The following is a 12,460-nucleotide window of genomic DNA, read 5'->3' as shown; positions in this document are numbered from 1 at the left end:
TTTTGACGGGTTATACATAGGAGTTCTTTGGTTTTGCAGGGTTAGGAAATGCACCATCAAACGATGGTGTGATAGGCAGTCTGCTAGGAGGCGTATTTGGCTCTATTCTTGTTTAAATAGCGCTTGTCGGCTTGAACTTGTCACTTTTAGTTATGTGACAAGTCGGTGAGTTGTCACATAACTGAATTCTGATTCGTGACGCAGCAGAAGTTAACTGTATTTCGTATGGGAAGAAATTATTTGTAATTATTGTTTGGCTTTGGAGCTTCCACTGTATTTCATACTTTTAACACTGCTGTACATACAGTAGCCATGTAAAGTCGTAAAATGTAGTACATGCATATGGGAAGGAGTAATGCCATGTATAACGTCGTGAGAGCTGCCAAGTGTCTCGCAATGCATCATTTATCCGCAGCAAAGGGAACGTGAGCGTGTGCCACATTTAAAGTAACAAATGAGGCTGGGCGTAGTGGAGTGCTAGGCGGTGGTGGGGGGCCGTGGCAGGACGAGGATGTGTCAGCTGTCAAGTGGCTTTCTGGTTATGTAAATGCACGGGCAAGGCAGCTCAGGAAGCTGGAAGCTGGAACCAAAAAAAAAAAAAAAAAAAAAAAAAAAAAAAAGAGGGAAAAAATGCGTCACGGTTCCAAATCAATCTACATCGATCCATTGCAGCGACGTGATCTTCCGATAGCTGCAAAGTGTCAAAGGTACAATAACACACACATACACCCATGTTCTATAGACCTTGTCCTCATTCGGGTCACGGGTCAGTTGGAAGCTTTCCCGGCTCACTTTGACGAAGAGGCGGGGTAGACCCTGAACTGGTCACGCGTAGAGACAAACAACCATTCAGACTGACATTCTCACCAATGGGCAATTTAAAGCCTTTAATGATCCTAACATGCTTGTAGGGAATCCGGAGTACCTGGAGAAAACCCATACAAGTACGTTGTGAACATGCAAACTAAGATTAAAACCCAAAACCTCTCAATTGTGAGGAAGAGGTGCTAACCAGTACCCCACCGTCCTGCCTAGGAAAAAAAAAAAAGAAAAAAAATCAGCCTGATCAGATAGCCTAATTTGAAATTTTAACGTCTGAACATTTCAACAGCTTTCAAATTGGATATGGACAAGCAAGAAATTTATATTCATCAGATACGAGCAAAATTTGAGATACACGTGGGCTTTAGACCCCCACCGCTAGATGGCGACAGCACACTTCACACCATCCTGCCAACATAAATTCACATTGGTTTCCTTGTAGTGGGAGGACAGTGTCAGTTGATGGCAGTAATGAGTCATTAAGCTGGCCTGCCAACTGCCAATGAACTCCACAGAAGAAGAACCAGGAAGGCTAATACACTTGGTACAGTCATGCTTTGTGCTCGCATTTGCCGTGTTTGCAGGTTATGTGCCACGCAAATGTTATTACTGTGTGTTTTAATACAGTACAATACTGTTGAGTGTAATTTTTCTTATGAAGAAACACTAAAGATTTTTGGGAGCGTTTTTTGGACGGGGCTGGAACGGATTAATTGCATTTCCATTCATTCCAATGAGAAAAAAAAGGTTTGAGATAATCACGGTGTGTTGATTCTGTCAAAATCGTAATCTTTGGAAAGAAAATACAAATCCAAGTTAATATCCATCCATTTTCTGAGCCGCTTCTCCTCACTAGGGTCGCGGGCGTGCTGGAGCCTATCCCAGCTGTCATCGGGCAGGAGGCGGGGTACACCCTGAACTGGTTGCCAGCCAATCGCAGGGCACATAGAAACAAACAACCATCCGCACTCACATTCACACCTATGGGCAATTTAGAGTCTCCAATTAATGCATGTTTTTGGGATGTGGGAGGAAACCAGAGTTCCTGGAGAAAACCCACACAGGCACGGGGAGAACATGCAAACTCCACACAGGCGGGGCCAGGGATTGAACCCGGGTCCTCAGAACTGTGAGGCTGACGCTCTAACCAGTCGTCCACCGTGCCGCCCCAAGTTAACATAGTTTTTTAAAAAATAACCTACATAAAATATGATGACATGACAAAGAACCCAGAAGCTCAGAACACATGCTAACCACAAAATAACACCATTCACAGAGCATGGATGCAAAAAAACAAAACAATAATAATTAAAAAATAAAAATGAAAAAAAAAGAGCCATACATATTTATTTTTGAGGACACATCATCTATATATCGCTTTGTACATACCGTAAACTAAATACAGTAATAAGTCTGAGGAGTATAATCTTTGACATCACTTTCATGAAAGAACATCAAAAACAAGTAAATAAATATATAAATAGTCACCAGCCACCTGCATCATGAGTACAAACAATGGAGAAGCAGACAAACAGCATTTGCTACTCTTTTTAAGTTTTTCTTTTAAGATAAAAAGCACTTGTGTTTGTCATGAAAAAAATGACTTTTTTTTTTTTTTAAACATCATAGTACAATACGTAACCCCCACATCCGTCACATGTAAATACTGCCATTGAAGCTGTTAGTGTTCTATTTTTTACAAGAGCTGACACAACAAAATTGTAGTGCTTTACCTTTGGCCCCTGCATCACAGTAGTGGGTCCCACCCACTTGGAAGGAGAGTTTAAGAGAGGCAGTAAGGCTTTGTCATTTTGCTAAATACGTCAAACTCAGCTCTGATTGGGAGACATTGTTCTGTCACTAACTCCTAACTGGAGGACATGCAGGGGGATGAAAAGGAAACGTGTTACTCGAGGGGGCCATGGCCTGACGTCGGCCTTCTTCCGAATCAAAGCGGTGACGTGTGAGCGGATGACTCACCGTGTTAGCAAGGTGAAGCCTCGGGGTACTTTAACATGGAGCCAAAATACACCAGAGATGAACTCGCAGCTCAAGATACATTGAGGGAAAGGCATACAAACAACAATTGAAAGCATTCTTAACCAGCGTTAACCAAAACTGGGACGTGGGAAATGCCTGATCTTTGTTTGGAACGTGACATAGAATGCCACTCAAAGTCAAAGCTACTACTTGTAAATTTGGGGCAAATCGATGTACTTATGAAAAAAAAAAAAGACTGCTGCAATCAAGAAAACTGGGAGAACAAAAAAGGAAATACAAAGAAATGCCACTTGTAGTTCCTACTGGCGACATCAGGGCTGTCAAGCAACATTCTAAACTGGGAAGCCTAAAATTTCCAATGTTCAGGAAGGAAAGGTGTAGTAGGAAAAGCCATTAAAAGTCAAACCTCATACTTCGGGGCAAATCGTTGTACAGTACCTCAACTTCACAGAGTGTCAACAATGTACCAAAATAAGAGGAATTATTGCTGCACCGAACAAACTGTCAAGTCAGAAATGTCTTACCGCAGACGAGAGAGAATGCAATGAAGCTTGGGCATATTTGTGTATCCTGACTTTACCGATGTCAAGCAATAATGCAACAATAATGTACTAAAAGACATAAGACATGACAGAAAAACTAGGTGGTCTTCTCCTGCTCGAATTTGGGGCAAAAACACGACCTTTGAAATTCATCACAAAATAATGTAACAACTGCACTTTTGCTGTATTCAAGCAAACTGGTTAGTTTGAAATCTCTGACCTTGGATGAAAAGTGATGCCACTCAAAATACTCGTGAACATGGTGCAAACTGATGCACCCTGACTTGACTGAGTTAAAGTAGTCTTGACATTACAGAAAAGGGGAACAAAAAAATACTAAAAGGCAATTACTGCATTCCAGAAAACTGGTAAGTCAGCAATTTTGGAATAGAATAGAATGAATGTAAAAGAATGCCACTTGAGTTACAGGAGTGTGACATTGTGCAACAATGGAACAAAACCATGCTAAACCATTGATGCATCACTGACATCCATGAAGTCCATAATTTATGACCTCCATATAATATGTAAGATGAGATGAGTGGAATCAAATGCCACTTGAAGCCAGAGTTCCTATTTGATAGGAAAGTAAATGGATTTGGAATAGAATGGAACAAAACATACTAAAAGACTATTGTTGTATTTGTGACAACTTGGAAGTTCAAAATTTCTGACTTCCAGAATAGGACCAGCGGAATAGAATTCCACTTGAAGTCAGAGATCCTACTTGCGAAGTAATGCAAATCGATTTCATAGCTGGAGCAGTCTGACATTGCCTAATAATAGAACAAAAACAAACTTAAAAGACTTGTTGCATTCCAATTTCACAGACTTACATTTGTCAGACATCGTGCAACAATGGAACAAAAACAGAGAAAGACCAAGACTTTGTCAAGTTACAGTTGTCTGATGTCATGCAACTGGGAAGTGAGACATTTCTGACCTCCAACCAAAAAACAAAAGTATAATTGACCGCATAATTGGCGAAGGTGAAGCAAATCCACATGCACAATAATGTTGTAAAATAAGAATAAAGCGCAAAAACTGGGAGAAGTGCAGTAGAATGCTACTCAAAGTCAGATTTCCCACTGGGGAGGGTAGAAGGATAGTTAAGATTATTACCCAGTTTTATCGAATGGCGCTTAAAAAAGACGATCTGGATTTGAATAAAATGTTACATTCATTGATAGGTTCCATTTTGACTTTGTGTTTCCAAGTTCGTATGTTCCCAGTTTTATTGAAGGCAGCATTAATATGCCCCCCAATGTCTCCACATTTGGCCGCAGTGATTAGAGCATCAACAGTTCTACCTTGAACATCTATCTGCAAGCTTTGATTCTGTGCCGTGACTCTGAGTACAGCAGGGAAGCACTAGGCCTTGTCTGTTTAATATTAAACTCAGTCGTGTTAACATCTGGAATGTTCATCAGGGCGACAGAGGCAGCCAAGAAAAAAAGCAAACGAGTGAGTGAGAGTTGGAGGAGGAGGAAATGTTCTCCAAGGTGCTTTCCCATGCATCCTGCACATGTTTGTAGTTCCTGGCCTGTTTTTGGAAGGCATCAGATCCCACTAAAAGCGGGGAAGATACTTGAAGTAGTGGCACTTGAAAGATAATTAGGGCTGTTTGAAATTGAAACGAGCTGACAGCAAAATGCCTGCTAATCCATGTTCAGCCAACAGATCAGCGTGAGAGGAGGACGAGGCAGCGAGGACAATGAGCTGCTTGTGTGCCACATATTGAGCTACAAGCTACCCACGTTGCCCGGATGGACAGCATTGGATTTTCCAGCACGGGAAAATCAAACGCCGCGTTCAAGAACAATTGCTTTCTATCGGATCGTCTTTCTCTTCCCCTGATGTGCGCAAACACTTTCAACCACCGGTGTCAGGCTAGGCGCTTGCTCCACCACTCTTTCTTTCACCCGCAGCCAAACACATGACATTGACCGAAGAGATGTATTTGGACTTGCCTGGAAAAATACACAATGTCATTTCAGCAAACCTAACTTTGGTCTGGCTTTAATACGCACGTTCACCTCGTTTTCCTGCATTTGTTTAAGGTCCCCTGATTTCATCTTTACAGGTATTTATATGATTTTGGTAACAAGCTGGTGCCATCTTTTAGTACCACATTTTTCCTACAGAGGCGCTAGTGAGTCACAAACGAATTATTGGCAACCTCAACCATGTTAGTTAGTGTCAAGGTAAAAAATTAAAAATTAAAAAAGTCAACCAGTAAACATGCATTTTTTTTTTAATTTACAGGCTGTGCAGTCTATGCCCATGCAACAGGTGGCACTCTAACCCCTAACCAAGCAAGCTATTTCAACCAATCAGAAGCACTTGTGCAAAACGCAACATTGGCAAATGTGTGGACAGATTGGGCAAATGGTAAAGTGGAATTTTTCCAGATAGTCACCCCTTGAATGTGAACAATATTTTAGAATAATAATAACAATAATAAGCAACCCCCAAACCGTTATTTTCTGTCACCTATAAAAGAGTAAAATAATTTCCATTTTAATAATAATATTAATAATAATAATAAATTCCCCCTAAAAAGTACTTTTCCTCACCAATAAGGGGTAAACTTTGAAAATAAATACTTTTTTTTTTCATGGCTACTGTAGTTTTGCTGCATAAATAAACCAGGAGAAAAAACAGGCTGTCTCGCCAAGTCAAATCAACAGGCTATAATCTCAAATCATAAGGCGACATAACAGTAATCACAAATCAAAAGTTACTCCAGAACGTGATACTTGAATAAACAAAATGAACAAATAAAAAAAGAGGAAAAAAATATAATTTTCTGTGGCCTATAATGAGCATAAATAAGTAAAATTCAAAATGTTTTTTGGGGGGTGGGGGAAATACCCCTTTCCATGTAGACCTGGCAAGAAAGCTTCTGACTCAGCTACTTCCTGTCCAAGACATACCTCTCATATACGAACAGGGGGGTCCTCGGTTTATGGTATGGTACCAACCAACAGTGTTTTGAGGTTATGTACCGCGCACAATGAACAAGTTTGTGCAGCGGTATGAATATCTGTGTATGAGTTGTTCTTTCCATTTTCAAGTTAGAAATACAAATAAAAAATAGCTAAGTTAATTATTTTACACAAAAAAATACATTCTTTTTCATTAACATTTTAAGCTTGATTTTTTTTTTAGATTAAAACAAACAGCAAAATAATGATTTCTTTTTTTTTTTATGGAATGAATAAATGATCCACAGATACGTACGATTACGTGGTCACACGGCAAAGAAGCACTCACAGTTACCATCGTACTTCATTTGATCCTTTTACTGTGGCCTATAAGAGTTTTTCACACAATTATATACTGTAATTATAACATTATTAATGTGTTAGCTTAATTTAGTGACAGACTACGGCATGTTTATGACTTACATACAAATTTTGGTAGCAACAGAACTTGTCGTAAACCGAAAACCCCCTATAGAGAATACAGTCAACCCCTGCATATTTGCAGTTCAGCATTCACAAATTTGCCTATCCTCCATTTTTCGCCACTTTGTGCACAGGCTAAATTAATAGAAGTATTACTTTGGCGCTATCTAGGTGGCATCTTGGAGTGGAAGTGAGTTGAGGAGCTTCATTAAGAGAAAAGTAGTCCTTTCCTGCCATCATGTGGCATTTATAGGCAATTAAAGTACAGTATATACCTTTTTGGGGGGGGTGACAATTGCAGACTTTGGCTTTTGACTTTGCTTTGATTTCGATCCCTATCCCTTGCAAATAGTGGGGGTTCATTGTATTGTTAAAATTCTAATCATTAGGATCAATTGGCATTAGGACTTCATGGAACCGCATACATCATTCTTTATCATGTTGTCAACCATCATTCATAAGGAAGGTCATATCAGGTTACACAGTTACAATGACAGCCTGCTGAATGCTCACAAAAGGAGGTGTTGCAGACCTGTTACTTTGCACCGGTTATATTAAATCAATGAGGCAATCTCAATTATTAATTGGACATAGCATGAGGAGTAATGACGAACTATCTGCACTGCATCATTGTCACCATGCTGTGAACACAGCATGCTTCCAAGATGGACACCAGGAACACAGCACGTCGGCCGGCACGAGCAATTTAAGAAATCAGATATTTACACGTTTCGCGAAAGGTCAGTCACCTTCACTTTCATTAAGGTTGAGTGCACTCCTTCTCCTCCGTCTAAATCCAGGTTTGTTTTTTTGTTTATTTCACTCTGCAGACTTACATTCAAAGACTGGTGGTATTTGCTAAAAACAAAAATTTAAATTTTAAATAAACTGAACAACTTCAACCACAAGAAGGAGAGGGAATAAAACAGAGAAGCCACCCCTAATTTGGGATTTTAAAAGTAATGATCTAAATGGAGGTAGAATCTTAAGGGACGAGGGGTCAATAAACTTAAGAGAAGAAAATGTGGAAGAGCCTTCATGTAAGCCAATTTACTTGGTCCCTGGTGAACAGCAATATCTCCACTCGGAGATATTTACAAAGCCCAACCTCAAGCGGGGTACACACATACCCGCTCCTAATTTAAGCATTTTTTTTACTCTCTTCCGATCAAAGTCTGTAAACGCCCAATTGTCTGATGTCTCTGAAAAAATTAACCCGAGCAGTTATTCTGTGGTGTCATTTTTCATCCCTGATTGTAATTGGTAATGTTAAATCTGTTCAATATTTACGATCGCAAATCCTTACGTGTGGTAAACACCGAGTTGGGCCGAGCCGCTGAATCCCGTGATTGTGACATGAAACGGAATGAAAACCAATCAGGAAGCGACCTGAAAATCCGCAGCACAATTAGAGGAGTTGCTCCTCTAATTGTGCTGCGCCTGTGTTGAGTGTTTCTCTAACAGGTGTCCCAAGTCACTCACCACAATATAAAGGAGAAGTCTGCATCTGCAATGTAGACGCCAAATAAATTTTCATTTTGAGCACAGTAAACACTGAGAACATCTTGCAGGTTGTTTTCATGTGTCTCTTACGTGTAAAAACAAAAAATCATTTAAGAAGCGGTTTGTGTGTACCCCTTTTTAGACAACTAATTATTGTTGTACAGTGAACCCCCACTATTCACAGGAGATATGGATTTAACTGACCCCCTAAATACCTTTGTAATTGGCTTTAGATTTTCCACAAGATGGAAGCAAAGCACGATTGTCTCAATGAAACTCCTCAACATGTCATTGACACAAGATGGCCACAAGATGGTGCCAAAGTGGTAAAGAAAATCGCCAATTTTTCAGCAAATAACATAGGAAAGGTTCCACACACTCAGAAAAAATAATCTAATGGTTGAATTAGCAAATGCACAACTGCAAATATGCCAGGGTTCACTGTACATGTCTTTTGAGAGGCTTTAGACTCGCTCAAACCAACCCCGTTGTTCTACTGCCTTGTCCGTTTTGAACTCCCACTTCGGTCTCCAAATATGGTTCCTTGCCCAGTAGAGCTTAAGTCAAAATCGCAGGGCGAACCCAAATCTTTTGGCTGCCTTAAAATGTTTGCTCTCCAAATAAAACTGCCATAGTTATACTGAAATTAAAAATAGAATCAGATATCGACTGCATTACATTTTGATAACGTTTACTACATCTTCCTTTGCGCTATATACTGTTAAAAGTCACTCTGTACTGTACAGGATGAACATTTATGCATCTTAATTATTGGGGGGGTGGGATGCATCCATGTGCATGTGGTGGTCTGGTATCACACCATCAGCATTTTGCAGTATGTTTACCGGGAATAAAGTGCCTTTAACTTGGAAACATTCGGAAGTTTTTTTTTTTTCCCTTGTGGATCAGGGTTGATAGTCCGAATGTCCTGTAGGACGTAACACACTCACTATGTCAGGCAAGATGTCCGTTCCGAGTGTTCAGCAGGACATGGTTTTGTGCTGTCCGTTCTGGGTTATGGGGTTGATCTTTTCCAGAGTAATCTCTGTGTCGCTGTCTAGATTCCCCGAGATGGCTGGGCACAGTTTGTCCAAGGCGTTGTTTACCACACCAACCTCCATCTCGTCTGTGACGCCTCCATCCAACTTGTGTAACTCCTCCTCCTGACACAAGATGCTGTGGGGCATCACGGAGCCATCCGAGTGGTTGCCCTCCTTTGGAATGTGGCTTTTGGGCTGGTACTGGCAGCTGGGGTTGGGAAGTGGCGCTCCGGCGTTGTTGTTGATGCTGAGGATCTCGATGGTGTTGCTCCCCGGGCAAAGGCGGTGGCAGCCCAGCAGGATGGAGAAGGCCTTGCGGAAGTCGGCGTTGAAGGCGTAGATGATGGGGTTGAGCGATGAGTTGGCCCAGCCAAACCACACGAACACGTCAAAGGTGGTCGGGCTGATGCAGTGGAAGTCGTTGGCATCGTTGGGCAGGTTGGGCTCGCAGAAGGGAACCATGCAGTTGAGGATGAAGAAGGGCAACCAGCAGCACACAAACACCCCCATGATGACTGAGAGCGTCTTTAACACTTTGGTTTCTCGCTTGAAGGACATTTTGAACAAACTCTCGCTCTCTATGCTGGACGTGTTCCCCATGCTGCTGTGACGGTTTTTGGCACTCTCCGCTGCCCTCTCCAAGGCGGATATCCTCCGGATCTGTTTCTGGGCGATGCGGTAGATGCGGGTGTACGTGACAATCATGATTGCCACGGGGATGTAGAAACTGATGAGCGACGAGGAGATGGCGTATGACCGGTTAAGGCTGGAGTCACAGTTGTCGGGGGGCAAATCGCCCGGGTACGTTCCGTTGAACTCAGCGTAGGTAGTACTCTGAGTTTTGTGCCAGTTCAGCTGAACTGGGATGAAAGAGATGAGAACGGACAGCGTCCAGGCTACGCTGATCATCAGACACGCCACTCTGGGGGTCATTTTGCGTTCGTAGCGGAACGGACTGGAGATGGCCCAGTAGCGGTCGACGCTGATCACGCAAAGATTCAAGATGGAGGCGGTGGAGCACATGATGTCAAACGCCACCCATACGTTGCAGAAGGCTCCAAAGGGCCAGAAACCTACGATCTCTGTTGCGGCCTTCCAAGGCATCACCAGGATGGCGACCAGAAGGTCGGAGATGGCCAGAGAGATGACGAAGAAGTTGGTGACCTTGGAGCGCAGGTGGCGGAACTTGGTGACGGCTACGCACACCAGCGTGTTGCCCAACAGCGTGGTGAAGATGAGGAGGGAAAGGAAGCATCCCGTCAGGACCCGTTTGGACGAGTCGTGCTCGGGCAGAATCTGTCTGCCGTCTCGAACCGTTGAGAAATTGTGATCCATTGTTTAAGCGAGACTGTATCCGGGGTGGGTGGGATTTTAGGGATCGGGGCGGGGGTGAGCCGTCACCCCATCACATCCCCCGGCCCACTGCAGCTGCGCCGCGCCAGGGACGGATCTCAGGACTGAAAAGTCGGCCGTCTCTGCGTCGCTTCTCCCGTCACCCGGGTCACCCATAGGCACCTGGTCGGAACCGCCATCCTGGCTTTTGGTGGTCAGAATCTCGCCAACTATCCCAGCATCAACTCTCGCCACACATTCTGCGCATATTATTCGGTCCAATTAGTGGTGTGCTCATAACATGGTGCATTCAAAGACCGCAGAAAAGGCTGCTGTTACTCTACCGTCCACCTTCTGGGAAAGTTTCCCAACCACGTTTGCTGCCGAGCTGCGTCGAGTGCTGGCAGTCATTAGCCTTATATAGCACCTCGTCAATAACGTCTATTGACGGCTTTCGCAGTGCGTTTATCTGATTTGTTTAATGGTACTCCAGGCGTTTCCACTTGACTATATTGGCCATCTGGATCGAAACCCACCACTGCTGTCTGTGTTATATTTCTTCAGTGTCTTTGAATGCAGATTGGTAAAAGCCAAAATTTCTATGTGGGCGGCTGGTGAAAAAAAAAAAAAAGTTTTATACTCACAATAATAAAAACATTAGGCTGAAAGCATCATTCTCAAAGTGTCGCGATCACATAATCCATCAAGGTCACTTTCCAATATGACAGATTTGCCTTTTAAATTTTCCTTTGCTGTGCAATCCGTGGATGGTTGTAAAATCCGGTTGTTGTTTTTTTTTAAAGTCCATTAAATAAATAAAATTGTTTAGTTCACTCCCGACGTCCTGACTTGTATTCTTTGGAGTACATTAAACGTGCGTCTCACACCCACGCGTGCGCGCTTCTCCGAGGGAAGTCACTCCTTGCGACGCTGCTCTTTATTCCTCCTCATTTTATTTTTTTTTTTTATTTTTTTCGGGGAGGTGATTGTTTCTTGCCATCGTGACCCACCCGTGGAGCAGGAGGAGAGTGTCATCGAACTGTGGGGGCTCGCCGAGAGATGAGCGCGTCTCTCTCTCCGCTCACTGCCTCACCATTCGACCATCCAGGGGCGCGAGGAGCGAGGGGAGGGGGCGTTAAGAGAGAGAAAAAAAAGAAACACAAATTCACCACATTTAATTTACTACAGAGCTTAGCCGTCTCAGGTTTACTCACATGAGACTTATGTGAGAAACAGTGTCCAAATCACTTCTATTAGGGATTTAAACACACGCAATAAATAAAAGCTATGCCTGCCATGCAATTTTTTTAAAAGCCCGCATAACAGGTCGCTATTATATTGCTGTATACGTCATAAAGGGAATGGAGACGCTGCAAAAGAAGACGTCTCGGTGGCCTGACTAGAACTTGGAAAACAAGTTGCTCAATGGCGCCATCGAGTGCACACAATAAATAACAAGCAGGACATTATTAAAATGAGACATATTTTATTCTGCCCTATTCTTAGACTCGAAGAGACACAACATTCGCTCATTTTAGGGGCCAGCATAAGAGTGCGTGTGTGTGTTGGATGAGACAGTGACAAGACAATGCATTAACACATTTTAACACATGAAGGCATCAGTTTATGCCAATGATTCCCAATGATTGAGCCAAGGTTCATATTTTACACACCACAAATCAAAAATGTCACAAAAAGTGCACAAAATCTACTCTCATCCCAATTCCCTCACAAATGACCATAATGCTGTTTTGTCTGTTGTATGAATAGCAACAGGTGGATACACAGGTTAATTGTACCTTCTGTCAGC

The 12,460-nt window shown here is 42.5% G+C and overlaps 1 protein-coding gene across 1 annotated transcript; it reads right to left on the bottom strand.

The window, feature by feature from the left end:
* Nucleotides 1-2,152: 2,152 nt before the first annotated feature.
* drd1b (dopamine receptor D1b) lies at nucleotides 2,153-11,745 on the bottom strand. Its single transcript, XM_061702853.1, has one exon. It carries the CDS (start codon nucleotides 10,651-10,653, stop codon nucleotides 9,259-9,261), a length of 1,395 nt encoding a protein of 464 aa, XP_061558837.1. The 5' UTR covers nucleotides 10,654-11,745; the 3' UTR covers nucleotides 2,153-9,258.
* Between the last annotated feature and the right edge of the window lie 715 nt (nucleotides 11,746-12,460).

Source organism: Phycodurus eques, chromosome 17, assembly GCF_024500275.1.
Source record: "Phycodurus eques isolate BA_2022a chromosome 17, UOR_Pequ_1.1, whole genome shotgun sequence".
In the NCBI taxonomy this organism is placed as follows: domain Eukaryota; kingdom Metazoa; phylum Chordata; class Actinopteri; order Syngnathiformes; family Syngnathidae; genus Phycodurus; species Phycodurus eques.
The sequence above is the reverse complement of the archived record's forward strand: the minus strand, read 5'-3'. Positions and strand labels throughout refer to the sequence as shown.

Bases quoted from the DNA above. Each gene is read 5' to 3' on its own strand.
- drd1b (XM_061702853.1), bottom strand. From the start codon at position 10,653: ATGGATCACAATTTCTCAACGGTTCGAGACGGCAGACAGATTCTGCCC.